At 34.9% G+C, this 19,758-nt stretch overlaps 1 protein-coding gene across 12 annotated transcripts in view; it reads left to right on the forward strand.

Moving 5' to 3' along the window:
• The window catches only part of Setdb2 (SET domain bifurcated histone lysine methyltransferase 2), a 79,777-nt gene that overhangs the window by 6,935 nt on the left and 53,084 nt on the right, over nt 1-19,758 (forward strand). For all 12 annotated transcript variants that reach the window (XM_020170874.2, XM_074043406.1, XM_074043408.1 and 9 more), the window contains 3 exons: nt 1,917-2,042; nt 5,131-5,196; nt 9,550-9,646. In XM_020170874.2, coding sequence (XP_020026463.1) covers nt 1,917-2,042; nt 5,131-5,196; nt 9,550-9,646 — 289 coding nt within the window. The remainder of the gene's footprint in view (nt 1-1,916; nt 2,043-5,130; nt 5,197-9,549; nt 9,647-19,758) is intronic.

Raw genomic sequence — 19,758 nt, forward strand, 5'->3', positions numbered from 1 at the left:
TGTATTCCCTACCATCTGACCAGCATTAGTATCTTTCTTTTTGCTTTTTTTGGTTTTTCAAGATAGGATCACACTATATATTCTAGGCTGTGCTTGAACTCATGATCCTTCTTCCTCAGCCTCCCAGATTCTGGGATTATAGGTGTGTACCAATCAACACCCTTGGCTTCTGAGTGTCTTTCTTTTTTTTTTTTTTTTTTTGAGTGGCAGGAGGGACTCACACTTCCTGAGCAGTTGCTCTTACCTCTTGAGCCACTCTGCCAGCCCTTTTTTGTGTTGGCTTTTTTGAGATAGGATCTCCCAGACTGTTTGCCTGGGGCTGGCTTCAAACTGATCCTCCTCATCTCTGCCTCCTCTATAACTAGGAATTATAGGTGTAAGCCACTGGTGCCCACCAGAGTGATCTTTCTAAGAACTATATGTAAGAGCACAGCATAAGAGGCTTATACCTACCTAAGAACCATTTGTTGTGTACTTTTGTCCTCTCACACTGCATTTGTTTCAAATGTTGAAATCTTGCCTTAACTGTGCTATGGGGAATTAAAAGTAGGCTTCATGTTGTTTAGTAATATCAGACCAGAGTGTTAACAGGGAAACAGTGCCCCTCCTGAGACCACTTTGCAGCAGCCCTAATTGGCCAGAGATCCACTTTGGGGAAGGTGGCTTTCCCTCCTAACTCCTAAGCCTCTTTCCTTCTGAAGATTGCCAAACTCCATTGCCAAACTTGGAGGTTTGGGGTTTGGTTTTTATTAAGGTAAGTCTATTTTTTGTAAGTATTTGGGCTATTCTCATTAATCCTCCTAATGGCTATTCAAGTAACCTTTCTAAAATGTAAATATTACTTCCCTTTGCTTAAGGCCCTGTTAATTAATTTTAACTTATCTTATACCTTAATTTTAACATTTTATAATTTGTGTTTGACATTTAGGTATTTTTGCTTTTAAACAGTATGAGATTTGGTTTTGGCTAGTTTTAATTGCCTTTCTTGTATTTTCAACCTTGAAAGGATTATTTTTCTGAGAAAATTTTGACTCAGATAATGCTACTTGGTATCAGAAATGTTGGCTTTTTTATATAAATTTACCTATAAAAACTTTAAATGTTATTTTGGTTCATGTAATTGAAGTTAGTATAAAAAGACCTTTTTTTTTTTTTAAAGCAGTATTGTTTAGGCATTTAGTTATTTTTTAGCAGTCATTGAGATGTCTCATCCTGATACCATCTACTTCTGTACTCAGTAGAGATTATGTCTCTGTGTCCCTGAAACTTTTTGTTTTAAGTTTTTTGAGACAGGATTTCCTTATATAGCCCCAGACTGGCCTGGAAGTCAGGATCCTCCTGCCTTAGCCTCCCAAGTTCTAGCAGTACAGACATGTACCACCATAGCAGGCTATACTCTTGAAACTTATGTGTACATATGTACCACTACCACTCTAAATTAAATTCATTTCTAAAGTTAGACTAAGTAGCAAAGTACTTGGATTATATTCTTTATTTCTAGTTCTTTATAAGGAAATATCAAAATCTTTAAACTCAAGGAGAGTTTCAGACCAGTTGAACCTTAATTTTATTTATAAACCCAAGTTAAGTTGGGTGCCAGTGGCTCACACCTGTAATCTTAGCTACTTGGGAGGATGAGTTCAGGCGAATCACAGTTTGAGGCCAACCCCAAGCACATAGTTCTCAAGTCTCCATCTCCCAAATAACCAGAGCAAAAATGGATTAGAGGTGTCACTCAAGCAGTAGAGAGCCAGCTTTGCAAGTGCAAAGCCCTGAGGTCAAACCCCAATATCACCAAAAAAAAAAAGAGAGAGAAAGAAAAACATAGAAAGAAACCAAGTCAATTTTTCAGTAACATGTGCCTCCAGGAAGTAAATGTATTTCTATTGAACTCAGGTTATTCACCTTTAATTTAGGTGATGCAAAAACTTTCTGGATGGAGCTGGAAGATGATGGAAAAGTGGACTTTATGTTTGAAAAAGTACAAAATGTACTGCAATCACTGAAACAGAAGATCAAAAATGGGTCTGCCACAAATAAAGGTATGAAGAAATTTAAACTTTGAATATACTTCATGTTGAAATTGCTCATTGGCAGTGCAGTAAAATTCTACTTTAAATGTTGTTTTAAAAGTCAAATAATTTCTCCTGTTTTCTATGAACCTAATAGTTCTATTTGCTTTTCTGTGTGCTCTACTTTTACCTTTGTGTCTTTGAGGGTGAGGGCTGTTGCAACAGTAATATCTGCTCATTATATAACATTTGGCATATATCGAAAAATTGACAACAAAGAAAAATTATCCACTATCCCATCATTCAGACACTTAGTTCTAAATATGTATAAATGTATGGAGACTAAAAGTGTAGCTCAGTGGTAGAATGCAGGCTTTACCACATGTGAGGCCCTGGGTTTGATCCAAACGGACATGTGTGCACATACACACATACAGATAGGCACATATGATCATATTTTGCCTGTTTTAAGCAAAACTTACTCTACTAGTTTTGTTTTTACAAAACTAGTGCTTTGTGTAGATCATTCATTAGAGTTTTTGTTTGTTTGTTTTTTATTCATTTGTCTTCTGTCCTGCTTGGTTGTAGGGCATGACTTTAATGTGGAGTCTTAGCACATCAGGACATAGAATTATAGAGTTTTAAAGCAACAGTTTCTCCAAACTATTCTTAGTACCCTCTGGTAAAATTTCTTTTGGTTCTTATGACTTTAATAATTTATGTACTTGTTTTAAACAAAAAAGTACTATTTCCATTTTAATATTCCTTCTCAATCCTTTCTGAGTCACATGTATATAAGTTTGAATCCAGTTCTAACACTTCTAGCTAGATTACCTAGAATAAATTGTTTAACCTCTGAGCCTCAGTGTATTGGTCTCTAATACAGATAATCATCAGAACCTCTCAAGGGAAAACTCCCAGATCCGATAAATACTTTTAGCACTGTAGCAGGACATAAAATCAGTAGTTTTTCTATGTACCAACAATGAGCAGGCTAAGAAAAATCAGGAAAACAATTTCATTCACAATAACCTCGGGGAAAAAGAAAAACCTAGGTATAAACTCAACTAAAGAGGTGAAAGACCTCTACAATGAAAACTGTAAAACCTTGAAGAAAACTTGAAGACATCAGAAGATGGAAAGATGTCCCATGTTCATAGATTGGCAGAATTAATATAAAAATGATTTTACTACCAAAAACAGCTTACAGATTCAATGCATTGCCCATCAAAATCCCAATGTCGTTCTTCACAGAAGTAGAAAAGTCAATCCTAAAATTCACATGGAAACATAAAAGACCTTGAATAGCAAAAGTAATCCTGAGCAAAAAGAGCAATGCTTGAGGTATAATTCCAGATTTCAAATTTTACTGTAGAGCCATAGGAACAAAAATAGAATGGTGGGGTCAAAAAACAAATAAGCAAAAAAACACAGATCAATGGAACAGAATAGAAGACCTAGAAATAAAACCAGATAGCTACAGCTATTTGATCTCTGACAAAGGATCCAAAAAACACACATTGGAGAAAAGACAGCCTCAACAGATATTGCTGAGAAAACTGGTTATCTGCATGACAAAGACTGAAACTTGTACCCCCATCTCTCATCATGTTCAAAAATCAACTCCAGATGGATGAAAGATCTAAATGTAAGGCCTAAGACTTTGAAACTACTATATGAAAACAGGGAAAATTCTGAATTACATAGGTATAAGGTAATTGTTTTCTGAATAGGACTTTAATTGTCCAGGAAATAAGAGCACAAATGGGACTGCATCAAAAAGTTTCTATATATCAAAAGAAACAATTTCCAGAATCAAGAGATAACCTATAATACTATAATACTTTATAATATTTATAATATTATAAACCTATAATACTGGAGAGTTGGCTCAAGGGGTAGAGCACCTGCTTTGGAAGTGTAAAACCCTGAATTCAAACCCCAGTCCCACCAAAAAAGAAAAAAAGAAAACCTACAGAATGGGAGGAAATCTTCACCATCTATTCAACAGATAAAGGATTAATACCTAGAGTACGCAAAGAGCTCAAAAAATTGAACAGCAAAAAACCAAATAATTCAATTAATAAATAGGCAAATGAATTAAACAATCACAGGAGAAGAAATATGAATGGGTTATAAATAAATAAATGTTCAGCACCTTAGCCATGAAGGAAATGCAGATCAAAATGACTCTAAGATTCCATCTCACCCCAATCCGATTGGCAGTCATCAAGAAAGTAACCAACAAATGCTGGCAAGAATGGGAGAGAAAAGGAACCCTTGTACACTCTTGGTGGGAATGTAAACTAGTGCAACCACTATGGAAATCAGAGTGGAGGTTCTTCACAGAAACTAAAAGTAGTTTTAATGAGGGCTTGCAGAGTGGCTTAAGTGGTAGAGCGCCTGGCTAGGAGGCCCTAGGTTCAAGCCCCAAACCGCAAAAAAAAAAAAAGATTAAACCTTAGGAACCTGTTGAACCACTCACTCTTGGGTACAGCAAAGGAGTATAAATTGATATGAAAAAGAGATAGCTGCATACCTATGTTTATTGCAGCTCTGTTGACAGCCAAACTCTGGAACCAGCTGAGGTGCCCAACAACCGATAAATGGATAAAGAAAAAATGTGTGTGTATGTATATATGTATATGTGTACATATGTACACACACATATATACAGTGGACTATTAGCCATAAAGAAAAATGAAATTATGTCATTTTCAGAAAAATGGATAAAACTAGAGCTCATCATGTTGAGTGAGATAAGCCAAACTCAAAAAGCAAAATATCACATTTATACTCATTTGTGGAACCTATGCCTAAAATGATGATGATAACAATGACAATTATGGGACATGAATGTAAAAAGGGAACTTTCTAGAGAGGTACCATCAGGAATAGGGAGGGAGAAAGGAAAGGATACTGAGACGTTAAGGGGATTAAAGTGTGACATGTATGCATGCATATATGAAGACAGCATTAAGACAGAACCTCTCAGGAGTTGTGAAGATTAAATGTGAGGAAGTATGCAAGATGTTTAGCACAGAGGCTGGTAATAAGTGATAGTGATTGTTTTCATTCCTTTCTTCTTCTCCCCTCCCTCCCCCCTTGTTTTTAACAGAGTATATCCAAGCCATGGTTCTAGTGAATGAAGCAACTATAAGTAACAATTCAGCATTGGTAAAGGGTATGTACGTTTCTTACCCAATCCTTGAGTATTCTCTGGTATTCTCTTGCCGAGAAGCAGGCCGGCCTTAATAGGTTAAAGATAATTTGAGATAAGATGTTCAACATGGCTAAGTTACGTAAGACACAGTTTCTTCTATTAAATGGAAAGTCCTATCTATATCAAGAGGGCAAATAGAATTCTAAGATTCCAAACTCCTGTTAACCCACTTCCTGTAAAGAACACAGCCAGAAAGGTTTATTCTGGTTTAGATACATTGGTGGTCAAGTTTTTTCTTTTCTAAATTGCTTTAAACCATCAGCCTTCCAAGTGCTAAACAATCTTTATTTAAAAGGATTAAAGATAATGTACTAAAGAAAAACTCTATTCACAACGCTTTTTGTCACTAAATGTGAGTTTTCCACACCAAACAATTCTCCAGTTCTCTGTGGATACCAGTGCGGTATCAATTATCAATTGTAATTGTATCAGAATTACAATTTAATTCTGATGCTAACTGTCAGAGTTTGTACAGATTCTTCAGGTCATTCCCACCAGGTTTGCCCCCACTTTAGATACCAATCACAAGCTGATCTTCTGGTACTTCTGACTGACTTGGCTACAAACCAGAGCTTCCCATAACACTCCCCATATATTCAATAATCTGTTGTAATGGTTCTTGGACACTTATTCTTACTTGTTTACTACAAATGGTATAAATGAACAGCCAGATGAAGAGGTTCATGGGATGAGATCTGGTAAGGCCCTGAGTACTGGAAGTTCATCTCTTGAATTTTGAGGGTATATTACCTTCTCATCCTATGAGTGCTCTCCCCAACTCAAAAGCTCTCTGTACCCCAGTATTTACTGATTTTGTGTAGGTGTCATTACATAGGCATGAATGATTGAATCATTTGGCTAGGTGATTCACTGTTTCCTACCACTTCTCATTCCCTGGAAATAAGTGGTTAGGGCTGAAAATTCCAACCCTGTAATTGTGCTTTGGTTTTTCTGATGACCAGCCAACATCCTGAATCTCTCTAAGGATCCTAGTCACTACTCTTTTGAAGAATGTCAAAAGACACTCTTATCCTACTGGAAATTCCAGGGGGTCTTACAGGCCCTGATGTCAGGAACCAGGAGATATGATCAGATAGGACATGCTCCTTTCACCTCATCACTCTGGAAATTACAAGACTTTTGGGAACTCTGTCAGGAACTTGAGCAGACCAAATATATATTTCTTGTTATGTTACATGTACCAAGAATAGAAAAAGGAAAAGTGAAGTGATTTTATCAATACCACTCCATGGATCTTAGACTATTACAAATTTGCTAAAATGTTGAGAAAGTAAGATGTTTACCAGATTTTAATTAGTAGTGTTGGATATTGTCAGCACATTTTACTTGTTTTGTTTTACTGTCATAATTTGGAGCCATGAAAACTTTTAAATCTCTGAAAATGTAGTCTTGTATCACCAGTTTATATTTTAAAGAAACCTTTTGTTTTTGAGACTTTTTCTCAATTCCAGTAGCTATTTTAGAAAAATAGGTTCTTGAAGAAAATATCCTCCCTTTCACAGTATCCTCAATAACAGTTGGAGTTATAATGGAAGAAACCTTTTTCTCTATCTCCGTAGCTGGGATTGAGACTGTGAATTAAACTGACAATAGCAAATTAATGGGAGAAAAGGCATACAAGTTTATTAACTTTCCATTTTATGTGCACAGGACCATCACAGAAAGAAGTGAATACCCAGAGCAGCAATGAGATTTGAGAGCATATTATACCATCTTAATAGGGGAAAGGTAGGGGCGGAAGGGCTTCTGGAAGAACAAATGGCTATAGAAAAGGGTGGGGGAGAAGAGGCACATTTGGAAGCATAAATGACTTTTGAATGGAAATGGACTCTAAGAAGAATAGACTGAGAATAAACTGAGAGAGATTCAGTTTATGGGGTCAATTTCCCCTGCTCTGTGGTGAGTCAGTCTTTCCTGACTGAAATTCCTGGAAGAGGGGATTTATGACAATTGATTTTTTTGTTTTGGAGGACCTGTTTTTAGACAGTTAAGACGAGTTCAGAGAAAGCCTCTTCCTGCATTTATTGTTTTTCAAATGTCTTCAACTCAAAATAATCCTAAAGCCACTGGCACATCTGGACCCTTTCAGAATTAACACATCCTTAAGGGATTACATTAGTTTTGTGAGAGAGAGGTTTTTAAATGCAGGAGGTAGTAACAAGGAACTAATTCTAAACAACTTGTTTTTTTCCTTTATTAAACAACTTATTTTCTGTCAAAAGTAAGTTGAGTTTTTGTTTGGGGTCTTCAAAAATAATTTTATCAAGAGAAATGCTAAATATTATAGTTTCATATTTTATATAATTGTTCACCTGAAATACAATAAATTAATCAAAATAAAAGTGTATCTTTTGCCACTGTGGTGGAGAAATGTTTTTAAGTTATTTGGGACAGTTATGTAATTTACAGTGTTAAATACAAGTGTGAAAATAGAAGCATTAAAACCTTTGTGCTAGCATGTATTTAAAAAAAAAAATAGACTGAGAGAAACAAAAAAGACTTGGTGTTGAGGTCAAAACAAGCCTTTGGGATCCAGCCTGGATTCCCCAGACACTGATCAAACCACTAATTACCTTTATTTTCCTTGCTTAGTTGTAACTATAAATTCAAATAATTGGATACTGTTATTGAAAAGAACTATTTCCACTTTGTCCCTTACCTAATGATTAATTTTAAATCTCCGTATTTTTCAGTAAATCTTATTTCCAATTCTGCTTATATACATTTATTTTGTTCCTGTTTGCTAAGATAGATTTATGACTCATGCAAAGAATTTATCTGGGAAGAATCAGTAATTCCTAATTTGCAAAGCTTAGTTCATTTCTAGTCAGTTATTATAGGCTTCTTCAACTATCAGATTTTAAACCTTTTTTTAACTGTGTAATTAGAGAGGTATATTTGTTTTCCATTTAGTGAAGGAACGGTTTTGGATTATAATTTTAAATTTTCTTTCATTAAACTTTTACTGCTGTTCTTTTTTAGTTAGACTCGTGGACTCTTCTTGATCAAGCTGTAGTTAGACTCCTAAACCTTCTCCTTGGCCCATTTGTGTATTTAATTATAAAATCCAACTTTAGCAAGAATCTTCTCCCCCACCCTCTGGATGTGATCATCCATGGCTTGTTGTCCTTCACCATTCCTAAGGTGATGTGGCCTATCTCCAGCAAGAATCCTGTTAGATCAGTTTATTCAGAATCCTCTTTACCCTTGATAATGCCTATTAGTCATTTTCCATCCACTGACCCCATCTTGTTCCTTGGCTATACATTCCCACTTGCCCATGCTATATTTGAAATTGGGCCAGTGTCCATCCTCACTGGAAAATCAATCCCATTGCAATACTCCTTATACTTGTACCTATTCACTGGTCCTAAATAAAGTTTGTCTTACTGTGTTTAATGTCATTAGATAATTTTTTTAACAGTAAGATAATAGTTTAAGGCAGGATAATGACTACTTTTTTCCTTAAAAATTTTTGGTGCATGGGAAAAAGTGCATTAAGAAATTTTTAAGCTGGCAGAGTGGCTCAGGTGATAGAACACATGCCAACAAGCGTGAGGCCCTGAGTTCAAACTTCACTACCACCAAAAAATAAAAGTCAAGAAATTTTTAAGCCCAACATAGAATATTCCTATAACCTATGACTTTTTTTTGATTAAATATAAAGCCTTCTATGTAATAGACATGTTAGAGGGTAAGAATAGAAAAAGCATAAAAATAGCGAAAAAACAGAGCACTTATCTAGTGTGTGCAAGGCCCTAGGTTCTCTCCCCAGCACCACCAAAAAAAAAAAAAAAACCAACAGATAAAATAAGAACCATCAGTAGAAGAAAGGAGTCACATTCGAGGCCTGGTAGCCTGCACTTGCAATCTCACAGCTACTTAGGAGACTAAAGAAGTAGGATCACTTGAGTCTAGGACTTGGAGGTCAGCCTGGGCAACATAGTGATAACTGCATGTCAAAGAAAAGAAAGTAAGAAAAAAGATGCACAAGGAAATTTGAAAAGACAAATAGATCAGAAGAGGTAACCAAATACCTTATCCCCTATCCCCTCAAAATTGATATTTGTACAACAATAAGAAAACAAAAGAAACAAAAAGTTTACATTTTTTTGACCTTTTATAATGAAGTACACTTAATCTTTTGGTTTAAACACAAAATCCTAACATGTTCACAAGTTTTAAGGCTCCATATGGGCAGAATTTCTAGTCACTATAAGATATGGTTTAGATATTTTAATAAGTGATTTTTAACTTGGTGTACTTGTTCACATTTGTATTTTTTTCATATAGATCATATGCCTGTGACTCAGAATGAACAGGAAAACAAATCAAATGCATTTCCCTCTACATCATATGAAAACTACTTTCCAGAAGACTGTATTTTTCTGTATGTATATAAATTTAATACTTTTGCTCCTAAGAGATGTAGTCAAAATAATTCAACATTAAAGAAGATAAAATACATAATATGGTTCTTTCGCACTAAAAATGATTAAAAAGTTATACATTTTAGTATTTTATAGATAAAGGTTCATGAGTACCTTAAGAGGTTATTTAATATCTCTAGGCAATCAAGTCTTTTTATAAAATTCAGCCTCGATGTCTGAGCATTGTATTAATACACTGAAATCTACCAAAAGGCTCTATTAAAAATTGCTACATTATTTGGATCATTAAAAATGTCTTTTAATATCAGTTTGGTTTTTAAAATGTGTAAGTTCTAAAGTGACATCTAAAAGTTTATGTAAATAAGCTAAATTTTTCTGACCTCTTCTTTTACCTCTAATTTTAGCAAACATTCATCTGCATAAAGGAAAATTGTATAAAAACAACTCTGACGCTCTTATACTTAATCTTTGCTTATTTTTTGCAGGTAATGTCTACACTAAAACCTTCAAGTACTAATTAAAGGGAAATTTCTGAAAGTACTTTCTGATAGAGCAAAGAATGTAGTTCCAAAACACCAAAGCAGCATCTTAACAGTGTTCTTAAGTTCTTGCCCTATTTTTATTTGTCCTTTCAGTTGAATATTAAATTAATTCCCCCAGAATTCTTAATATAGGGCTGAAGGCATGACTCAAGGAGTAGAGTACCTACTTAGAAAGTGGTGAAGCCCTGAGTTCAAATTCTAGTACTAAGCATAGAATTCTTTTTCTGTTTTCATTTTAATGTATGTAGAAGTTGTAGACAGACACTATTGCATATGATTTGCATTTACAAATATTAGCAATGTCAACACAGTTTGAGTTAAGTCTCCAAGGCCCATAAAACTTACTTTAAGATGCATAGGGAAAGCTTAAGTTCATACTTCTATATGATTTCCTAACTGGATTTTAGTCACTCACAAGTCAATTGTTCTGTTTTGTTTTGCTTTTTTAGAAATTCTTTCCATCTGATACACAGTATAAAATATAATTAGTTTATTAGAATGTATTAATTGTACAAAGTAAAAGGTTTCATTGGGATATTTTTGTACATTTATATAATATACTTTGATCATGTTCCCAAACCTCCTTATTACTCTTTCCAACCCCCTCTCCATCCCTTCTTCTCCCACACACACATACCGTCTACCTCTCCAGTTGTCCCCTTTTACTTTTATGACCTTGTTTTCTCTTTTTTTTGTCCCATACTCCCATTTCCCTCCTCCCAGCTTCCACAAATGAGAGAAAGCATGAAAGCATGCAATACTTGTCTTTGTGGAACTGGTTTATTTCACCTAAGATAATGATCTAATTTGTTTTTAAAGACAGTTATAGCTGCATGCTGATGGCTCATGCCTGTAGTCCTAGCTACTTGGAAGTCAAAGATGAGGAGGATTGCAGTTTGAAGCCAGCCTGGGAAAATAGTTCAAGAGACCCTATTCCGAAAATACGCAGCACAAAGGGCTGGCGGGGTGGCTGAAGGTGGAGTACCTGACTAGCAAGTGTGAAGCCCTGAGTTCAAACCTCAGTACTAATAGATAGATGTTAAATAGATAGATGGATAGATAGATAGATAGATAGATAGATAGATAGATAGATATTTGACCATTCTAAATCACTAAAATACAGGTTCTTTTTTATATAAATTTTTCCCTTATCTTGTGTTTAGATAATTTTATTTTAAACCTAAATGCAAGATTTGATTTAATCCTGGTAAACATCAGTTTTTGATTTAAGTTCATTGTAACAACTTACCAGAATCTTTTTGAAATTTAGATCTCTTTTTTATGATTATTTTTGTCCTTTTTAGCTTAATCATCTTGTAAAATAAAGTAACTTTCTAGTCTTTCTTATGGTCTCTGAAAACAACAGGACTAAACCTTTTCACTGGCTCACTATACCAGAAACCTCTTTTCATTATCTTACAAAGAAGTGTTTAACCAACTGTGAATTTACCTTACTGTACTATTGTCCAGCCTATGTTTCTGTAGTACAAGGCTACTGTGAGAACACAATGTTCATTGCTATAGGCCTCTGTAGTATTACCAAACTTACTGAAAATGTATCAGAAACCTTATCAGATTTTGATTAATTTGAACTTTTTTCAAGTAGCGTTGGCTTTTTAAGTTCTAAGTATTTAGAAGTTATAAACCTGATGCTCTCTTCCAGAAACTTTGAAGAAATTGATATTAAACTAACCATTCTGTACTTTCTGGAATCTGTACTTCTTAAAAAAAAAAATTTTTTTTAAATCAGCACACATGTAATCCTAGCTACTTGGGAGACTGAGGACAAGGGGATCGTGGTTCAAGACCAGCCCGGGCAAATAGTTTACGAGACCCCGTTTCCAAAAATAACCAGTGCAAAATGACTGGAGATACAGCTCAATCATTAGAATGCCTGCTTTGCAAGCATGAAGCCCTGAGTTCAAACCCCAGTCTCAACAAAAAAAAAAAAAAAAGCAGGGCAGCATTTTTCTGTTTTTTTATTCAAGACCTTGAGTTAATTTGTTTGGGTTTAGTCATTAATAATTGTAAATAAACCAGAATTCTAGTACTTTTTTTAACTGTTATACACCTCAATTTTTTACTTTTGTCTAGTCAACTTGAGGGCCATACTTAATTCTTCCTTCTTTGTTAGTTTTGGCTAACATACAGGGGATGGTGGACTTGCCCCACTGCTAGAAGATATAGGTATAAATTTAAGTCATTCAGCTTTCCTCGTGTGTCATGTACACAAATATGACAGATTTTTTAAAAGATATATGCACACAAGTGCATACCTATATGTTCACACACACAGAAACACACACATGCATGCACATACGTAAAATAGGTGCTTCTCTCCATCTATTACCAGTTTCTTCTGTTCCCAAATAACATAGCTGCTCCAGCTAAACATATGACTTTCTAGTGCTAGTGTCACTTTATGATACTTTTTTTAAATCTCTAAATGTAAATTCTTGAAAGAGAAGATAAGTACCTAATATGTATGCATGATCTAATAGCTTTGAGTACACTGAAATTAATATGGCCATTTTTCAGAAGTGGATGACCAAAGAAGGAACTGAGCAAAAAACAAACATACCTACTATAGTATCTTTATAGCCTTTAAGATGAATACAGTTTATATTCTTTTGTCTTTTCTTTCTTACTTTTTTTGTGGAAGTGGGGATTAAGCCCAGGGCCATGGGCACACTAACCAAGCACATGCTGTACACTGAACTACACCCCCAACCCTGTATTTTTAAAAAACATGTCCGCTAAAAGTGATAAAAGATGGAATATCTTTTTACTTAGCCTTGACAGAAGCTGTACAACCAGTTGGCAGCCTTTGAAGCCATGCTCCTTCTTGAAGTTCAAGGTAACGAATGACAAAATAATTGTCAAGCCACCTTCAAACTGAAAAATTTACCCAGAGGCTAGCATGAGGGCCAGCCATACCAGATAACCAAGCTTTACTGCTTATTGTTGGTTTTCCTCCAGCATTTTTATGTTTTTAGAAGGTCAATGCTAGGTTTATAATACTGTGCTTTAAAAGTGGCCTTCTTTATATCTGATTGTTTTTTCCAATAACGTGATTTTATGCCTAAAGAAAATAACCTTCCTTTCCACAAAATAAGGATAAAATTAGCTTGCATTACTCCTGAGACTTTCAGTAAGTAAATTGTGTTTTCCCCCATCAATAGATGGGACACATAGAAAAGAATTGTTTCTAAGGTTTGTGATTGTGTTTCATTTACAGGTTTGGGGCTGCTTTTAACTTTTCTTAAATATGAAAAGGTAATTCTCCCTTTGTTAATTGCTAAGTAACTAGAGCCTTATGTTTCTTAATTTTTCTTCAGTTAGTTAATTAGATGAGTATTTTAAGCCATACTGACTTTCTTAAAAGCTTAAATTCCAAATTACAGGTTTTACCAGCATATTCATGTTTTTTTTTTGGATGGTACTGAGGTTTGAACTCCACACTTGCAAAGCAGGTGCTCTACTGCTTGAGCCATATTAAGATTTTTAGTTCTGAGTAGTTCTTATTGTATACTGTTCTAGTCATAGCTAAGTTGTAGATACACTTAAATATCCATGAGGAAATTATATAAAAGTACATTGTAGGGTGAATATGATCAAAGTACTTCATATTGCAAGTATGAAAAGAGAATAACGAAACCTATTAAAAATTGTTTAAAGGGGGTTTTGAAAGAAAAATAAGGGGTAAATTTAAGCAAAGTATGATATGTATATATGGAAATACCACAATGAAAATCCTTTGTACAATTAACATACGTGAATAAAGTGTATTGTAAACTATTGTACAAATACTAGTTCTTATTTAAAAACTAAGGGTAACCAAGATAACTTTATCTCACATTAACCAAGTAAATCCCTTATATTCAAAGAAGAGCTTAATGAGTCATGTAGAATTAATATTTTCTATTCCCTTTCCCCTAAAAAGAAAAACAGGAGCACTCCTACAAAAAAAAAATCATAGCAGAAATGGAGGAAATCAAATGATGACATTTGGAGAAAGGAATGGTATAGAATATAACTTATTCAGTTAAGTCAAGTAAACTTTTGGTTACTATTTATGGAGCACTATAGGGGAATAGCAAGAGTGAGTAGCCTATATCAAAACAGCAAAGCAAGGAGAGCATAAGAATTTATTGCAGTGAAATCCCAATGAAATTTAACAAAAGTGGGTAGATCTCATATAGACAAATAAACATAGTCAGAGTACAGAGCATACAATGATACTTTGTATAAGAAAACACAGTAAGAAAGAACTTGGCACCAAATTATAGGAACAAGTAGTTCTAGGTACCAAAAAAAATAAGGAAATATTGAATACTAACATAAGTAAAATCATTACTAAAGTGGACTAGGGAGTGAAACAACAGGTCACTTGTGGAATCTATTTCTATGTTGGGTAACTCCAAATATTACTCGAAAGTACTAAAATAGATTGAAGTTGAGACTGGGAATATAGCTTGATGATAGAGCCCTTTGCTAGCATTCCTGAGATCCTGGGTTCTCTCTCTAGCACCATAATAAATAAATAAATGAATAAAGAAATGAATAACTGAATGAATAAATGAGTAACTGAATGAATTAATGAATGAAATGAAGTCCATTACCCATTTTAGGGGAGCACTGAGAATTGACCCAGGGACTTACATATGTCATTTTTGGTACATTAGGTACTAGTACATTTCACATCATGGGTAGTGATAGATTTAGAAACTAGGAGCGTTTTTGTTTTTTTGTTTTTTTTTTTATATGTGCATACAATGTTTTTGAGCTTTTTTGGTGATACTGAGGTTTAAACTCAGGCCCTTTTGCTTACTACGCAGTCACTCTACCATTTAAGCCACACCCCATCAAGTGATGGGTTTATATAATCTTTTAACTCATCCAGTAATTTTTTTTACTATCTTCAAAAAATTTAAAATGGAGATTTATAAAGGAACATAACAAATACTCATATTCATACCATATAGAATTAATAGCTTTAACATTCCAAACAAACCAAACTCTTGTTTGGTTTTCCATAATTTGAAAATGGCTACATTTTTATTTATCCCTTTAAGGAGGACATCTAGATTGTTCCAACTGTTTCCTATTATAAATAGTGCTATAGTAATCAGTTTTGTTTCAGCCTTTCTTTTTTAAAAGTATTTATTATGCAAGTTACTTGTTAAGAAGGTTAAAGGTGTAATAGGGGATCTATAAGATTTCCCAAAATGTAGATCTATAGATGAGAAGATTAAGAAAATGTGAACAATTAGTGTTCTTTAAAAAAAAAAAAAAAAGCTATCAACAGGAAATTAATAGGTTCAGTGAGTACTTTAGGATCATACACAGTTTTTTAGAAGACATAGCATTTCATCAAGCTTGTTATCCCTACTACTCAGGAGACCAAGATCAGGAGGATCACAGTTCCAGATCAACCTGGGCAAAAATAGTTAACAAGACTCTATCTCAAAAACACAAGCAGGGTATGGCAGTACACCAGATGAGGGAGGCTAGTAAGAGGATCTTGGTCCAAGATCAGTCTAGTCAAAAAGCACAAGACCCTATGCGAAAAATAAAGTTAAAAAGAACTGGGGACGTGACTCAAGTGGTAGAACACCTGCCTAGCAAGCACAAGGCTCTGAGTTCAAACCCCACTATCCCCCAAAAAAATGTGTGTGTATGTGTGTGTGTGTGTATATATATGTATATTTATATGCATATATGAGCATATATTATATATGTATATATTTTAAAGGATAAACCTTCCATATTCCTGGATGGGAAAACTGATTATTATAAAAATGTAAAATCTTCCTAAGTAGTTAAAGATTTAATTTTATTCCGTGTGAAATTCATCACTTAGACTTTTGTGGGGAAGAAGGTTGATGGGTATTGAACCCAGTAACTTATACATGCAAAGCACATACTTTTACCACTGAGCTATACCCACAACCCTGCCCTCTGACTTTTTTACTTGACAAACTATTATAAATTTAATCTCAAAAGATAAACTATCAGGAAACACCTAGAACATGTTTAAAATAAGGAAAAATAGGGAGGGAGAAGTCAGTGTGAAAAACAGAAGTCTCCTTCCTTCAAGCTTTATTAAACAATGTTGTATTAGTACAAAAATTAATAGTCCAACCTGCAAAAGTAGAACAAGCCTAGAAAATGAAAGGGTATTAATGTATACTGCATTTATAAGAACATGGGATATGATTTAAGTTAGGTTCACAAGGTAAAGGACTCATTTCAAAAATGACTCCAACAAGTTAGTATCATTTGGAAATTTTAAGTTAGATCTTCATGGTACATCAAAGTAACTTCCAAAACTGGACACTGGTACACACCTATAAGCCCAGTATTAAGGAGACTGAGACAGAAGGATTGAGAATTTAGGGCCTGCCTGGACTACAGAGTGAGACCTTCCCTCAAGAAACAAACAACAAAAATTTACACATGAAATCATAGAATAACTAACTGTAGAATTAGAATACTAGAAAGCCTAAAAAAATAATACAGATTAGATGACTTTTTCTGTGTGTGTCCATGGCATGTATTATGGCCTTATTTATAATATTGTTTACAGTTTATTGTAAATAGCTCTTCACTTAGAATATAAGCTCCTGAGATGATGGAACTCTTATTATTTCCATTTATACCTGGCAGGTAGCAGGCACTCATGAAAATTTTGATAGATCGGTGGACAAACAAATGACCAAACCTTCAATAGAAAAGTGGATATGAGTAAGCATTTCACCAAACGAGGGAGGGAAAGATGAATAAACGTGAACTTGCGTTCTAGCATCCTATTATTTAGATAAAAGCACATTTAAAAAATAAAACACTTTTTCAGCTATCAAATTAAAATTTCAATATTCAATTATACTTATATTCATACATGTGCATGAGAGTGTAAGTCAGTCCAACCTTTTTAGAAAGCTTTTGGGAGACTGTATTGACTAAAATATGTAACTCCTAGCACCATGACTTTGGTCTCTATGTGTCCTCATTAACTGGCGTCGTAGTTCCCTAAAAAAATGTCAAATTCCTGAACTGGGACCTATTTTTTTTTCATTTTCTTTTATTATTCATATGTGCATACAAGGCTTGGTTCATTTCTCCCCCCTGCCCCCACCCCCTCCCTTACCACCCACTCCGCCCCCTCCCTCTCCCCCCCAATACCCAGCAGAAACTATTTTGCCCTTATTTCTAATTTTGCTGTTGAGATAAGGATAGCTATACAGGGCATTGACTCACATTGATTTCCTGTGCGTGGGTGTTACCTTCTAGGTTAATTCTTTTTGATCTAACCTTTTCTCTAGTACCTGTTCCCCTTTTCCTATTGGCCTCAGTTGCTTTAAGGTATCTGCTTTAGTTTCTCTGCGTTGAGGGCAACAAATGCTAGCTAGTTTTTTAGGTGTCTTACCTATCCTCACCCCTTCCTTGTGTGCTCTCGCTTTTATCATGTGCTCATAGTCCAATCCAACTGGGACATATTATAACAAAGCACAAAAGCTATCAAAGACTAGTGGTGTTAAGAATGATATAGGAACAAGCGTAAACGAGCTTTCACTGGCCAAATTTGGCACAATTAGAACATAGAGAAGAGTAATCAATATGATTGATTTAAACACATAAAAATATAAAATCCGTTCATTCATAATAACATAGATTAGTGTAACAATCAAGTCACTTTGATAGTTTTTGGGGTGTAGCTCGTTATTTTGGATACCAGTAATAAAGCTAACGAATCAAGCATCCTGCCTTTCCTAAATTTGTTGTATGTTAGGGTAACCCAAGAGTTAAGATAATTCCTTCTTTATAAATGTATGGCAGTCCAGAAAATTCAATAGGGATGATAGAATAAGAAGATTAGGGGTTTTTGCAGCCTATATTCCCTCTCCCCCATAAAGAAACTGAGAATAGGTGTTTTGTTTTAAACCTCCAGTTTATGAAGGAACACTATTCCTAAACTGCAACAAAATGTACCAATTGCTGTAAAAGTTTCTGCACACTGCATTTTTCAATTAGCACAAATTGGTAGCTATTGATGACTGGCATGCATATGCCCAAGTAGCACTGATATAAGTGACTACCAGAACTAATCAGTGAAACATTCTTAGCAACTTTAAAATGGATGGATTTGACTGAAACTACCTAAGCCTACCTTATCAGTCTTAGCACAACTACCTAGCCCACAATCAGTCCTAGAGACAACCAGCCCTGTGTGCCTCCTGCTTTAAACAATAGGAACTTCACAACAGCACCTGTGAATTACTCTTGCCCTCTTACCCAGAAAAGTTTTGAGCTTGAATCTAATTAAGCTTCTAGAACTACCAATTTACTAGAATACAGAGGATAGAGTAATGAGTTAAATAACATGATTACCAGGAAGGCATCAGCAAAATTCCAGAACCTGGGAATAAGTAAATGTCATAAAATGAAAAGAGAAAGTGCACTGATAAAAGGTTAAAGAGAGAATAGGCATTTGGATCGAATGCAACATGTGGGACCTATTTAGATTTCGAGAAATGTGAAGGTGGGGGTCATTGAGATTATAAATATGTATATTTCTAACTTCACTAGAAATATGTGCTGAATTATTTCTCATAAAAAGATTTGATGTCTATAATTTGTTTAGAAATACTACAGAAAGATAGTGGGCATATGTTTCAGGGTGGGGTAAGAAGGAGGGAGAACAGATAGAATAAGTTACATAGAAGTGTTGTTAGTCAATGAAGCTTGGTGACAAGTATCAAAGATAAAGTGGTGTTAAAGCAGTGAAACATTTTATTCAGGAGAGTGCTGAGCACCAATCTTATTTATGCAGAGGTGACTGGGCTTTGAAAAGGTCTGTCAAAGAGTAGAGAAGGGAGAAGTTTGGAGCTCAAGTGAGAATTTTAGAAGGTTGGTCAGTGTAAATGATTAGGGCAACTTGTCTGTTAGCTGACAGTTAACTCCTTTATTGGGCTAGAGATGTAGCTCAGTGGTAGAACACTTGCCTACCTTGCACAAGGCCGTGTTTGATTCCCATCACCAAAACAGAACGTCATTGTCTTCCAAGTTAAGATTTCATCTTCCCACAAAGACTGAAAATTCACAATTGTAAACTATTTTTACTAACCCTTACAAGAAAGGAAAAGGGAGATCAGCATTGTGTCTGTCCTTTATCGGGTATTGGCTAGAACAATCAGTAAGTTTTCCTGTAGTGTTGTGCTTTCTCAGAAAGAGTTTTGGTTTTTTGAAGGGGTGGAGAGTGCTGGGCATGAAACCCAGGGTCTTGTGCATGCTAGGCAAGTACTGTACCACTGAACCACATCTCTGATCCCTTCAGAAAGGTATTTTAAGAGAAAGCATGGAACATAGCAGGGATGTGTTCTTATGTGTGCTAGAAACAATGTCAGAGTCTGGTCATATTCTAGTGCAGAGGTTTGGACACAGTCCTTATTTGCTAAGACTTCTGTAATTCTCACAGCTTGATAGAGGTCCAAGATAGTCTCTCTCTATGAGAAAAAAAAATGAAACAACAACAAAAGAACCCGCTTATGTCCATGTTTGGGAGTTTT

Source organism: Castor canadensis, chromosome 10 (assembly GCF_047511655.1).
Source record: "Castor canadensis chromosome 10, mCasCan1.hap1v2, whole genome shotgun sequence".
NCBI classification, from domain to species: domain Eukaryota; kingdom Metazoa; phylum Chordata; class Mammalia; order Rodentia; family Castoridae; genus Castor; species Castor canadensis.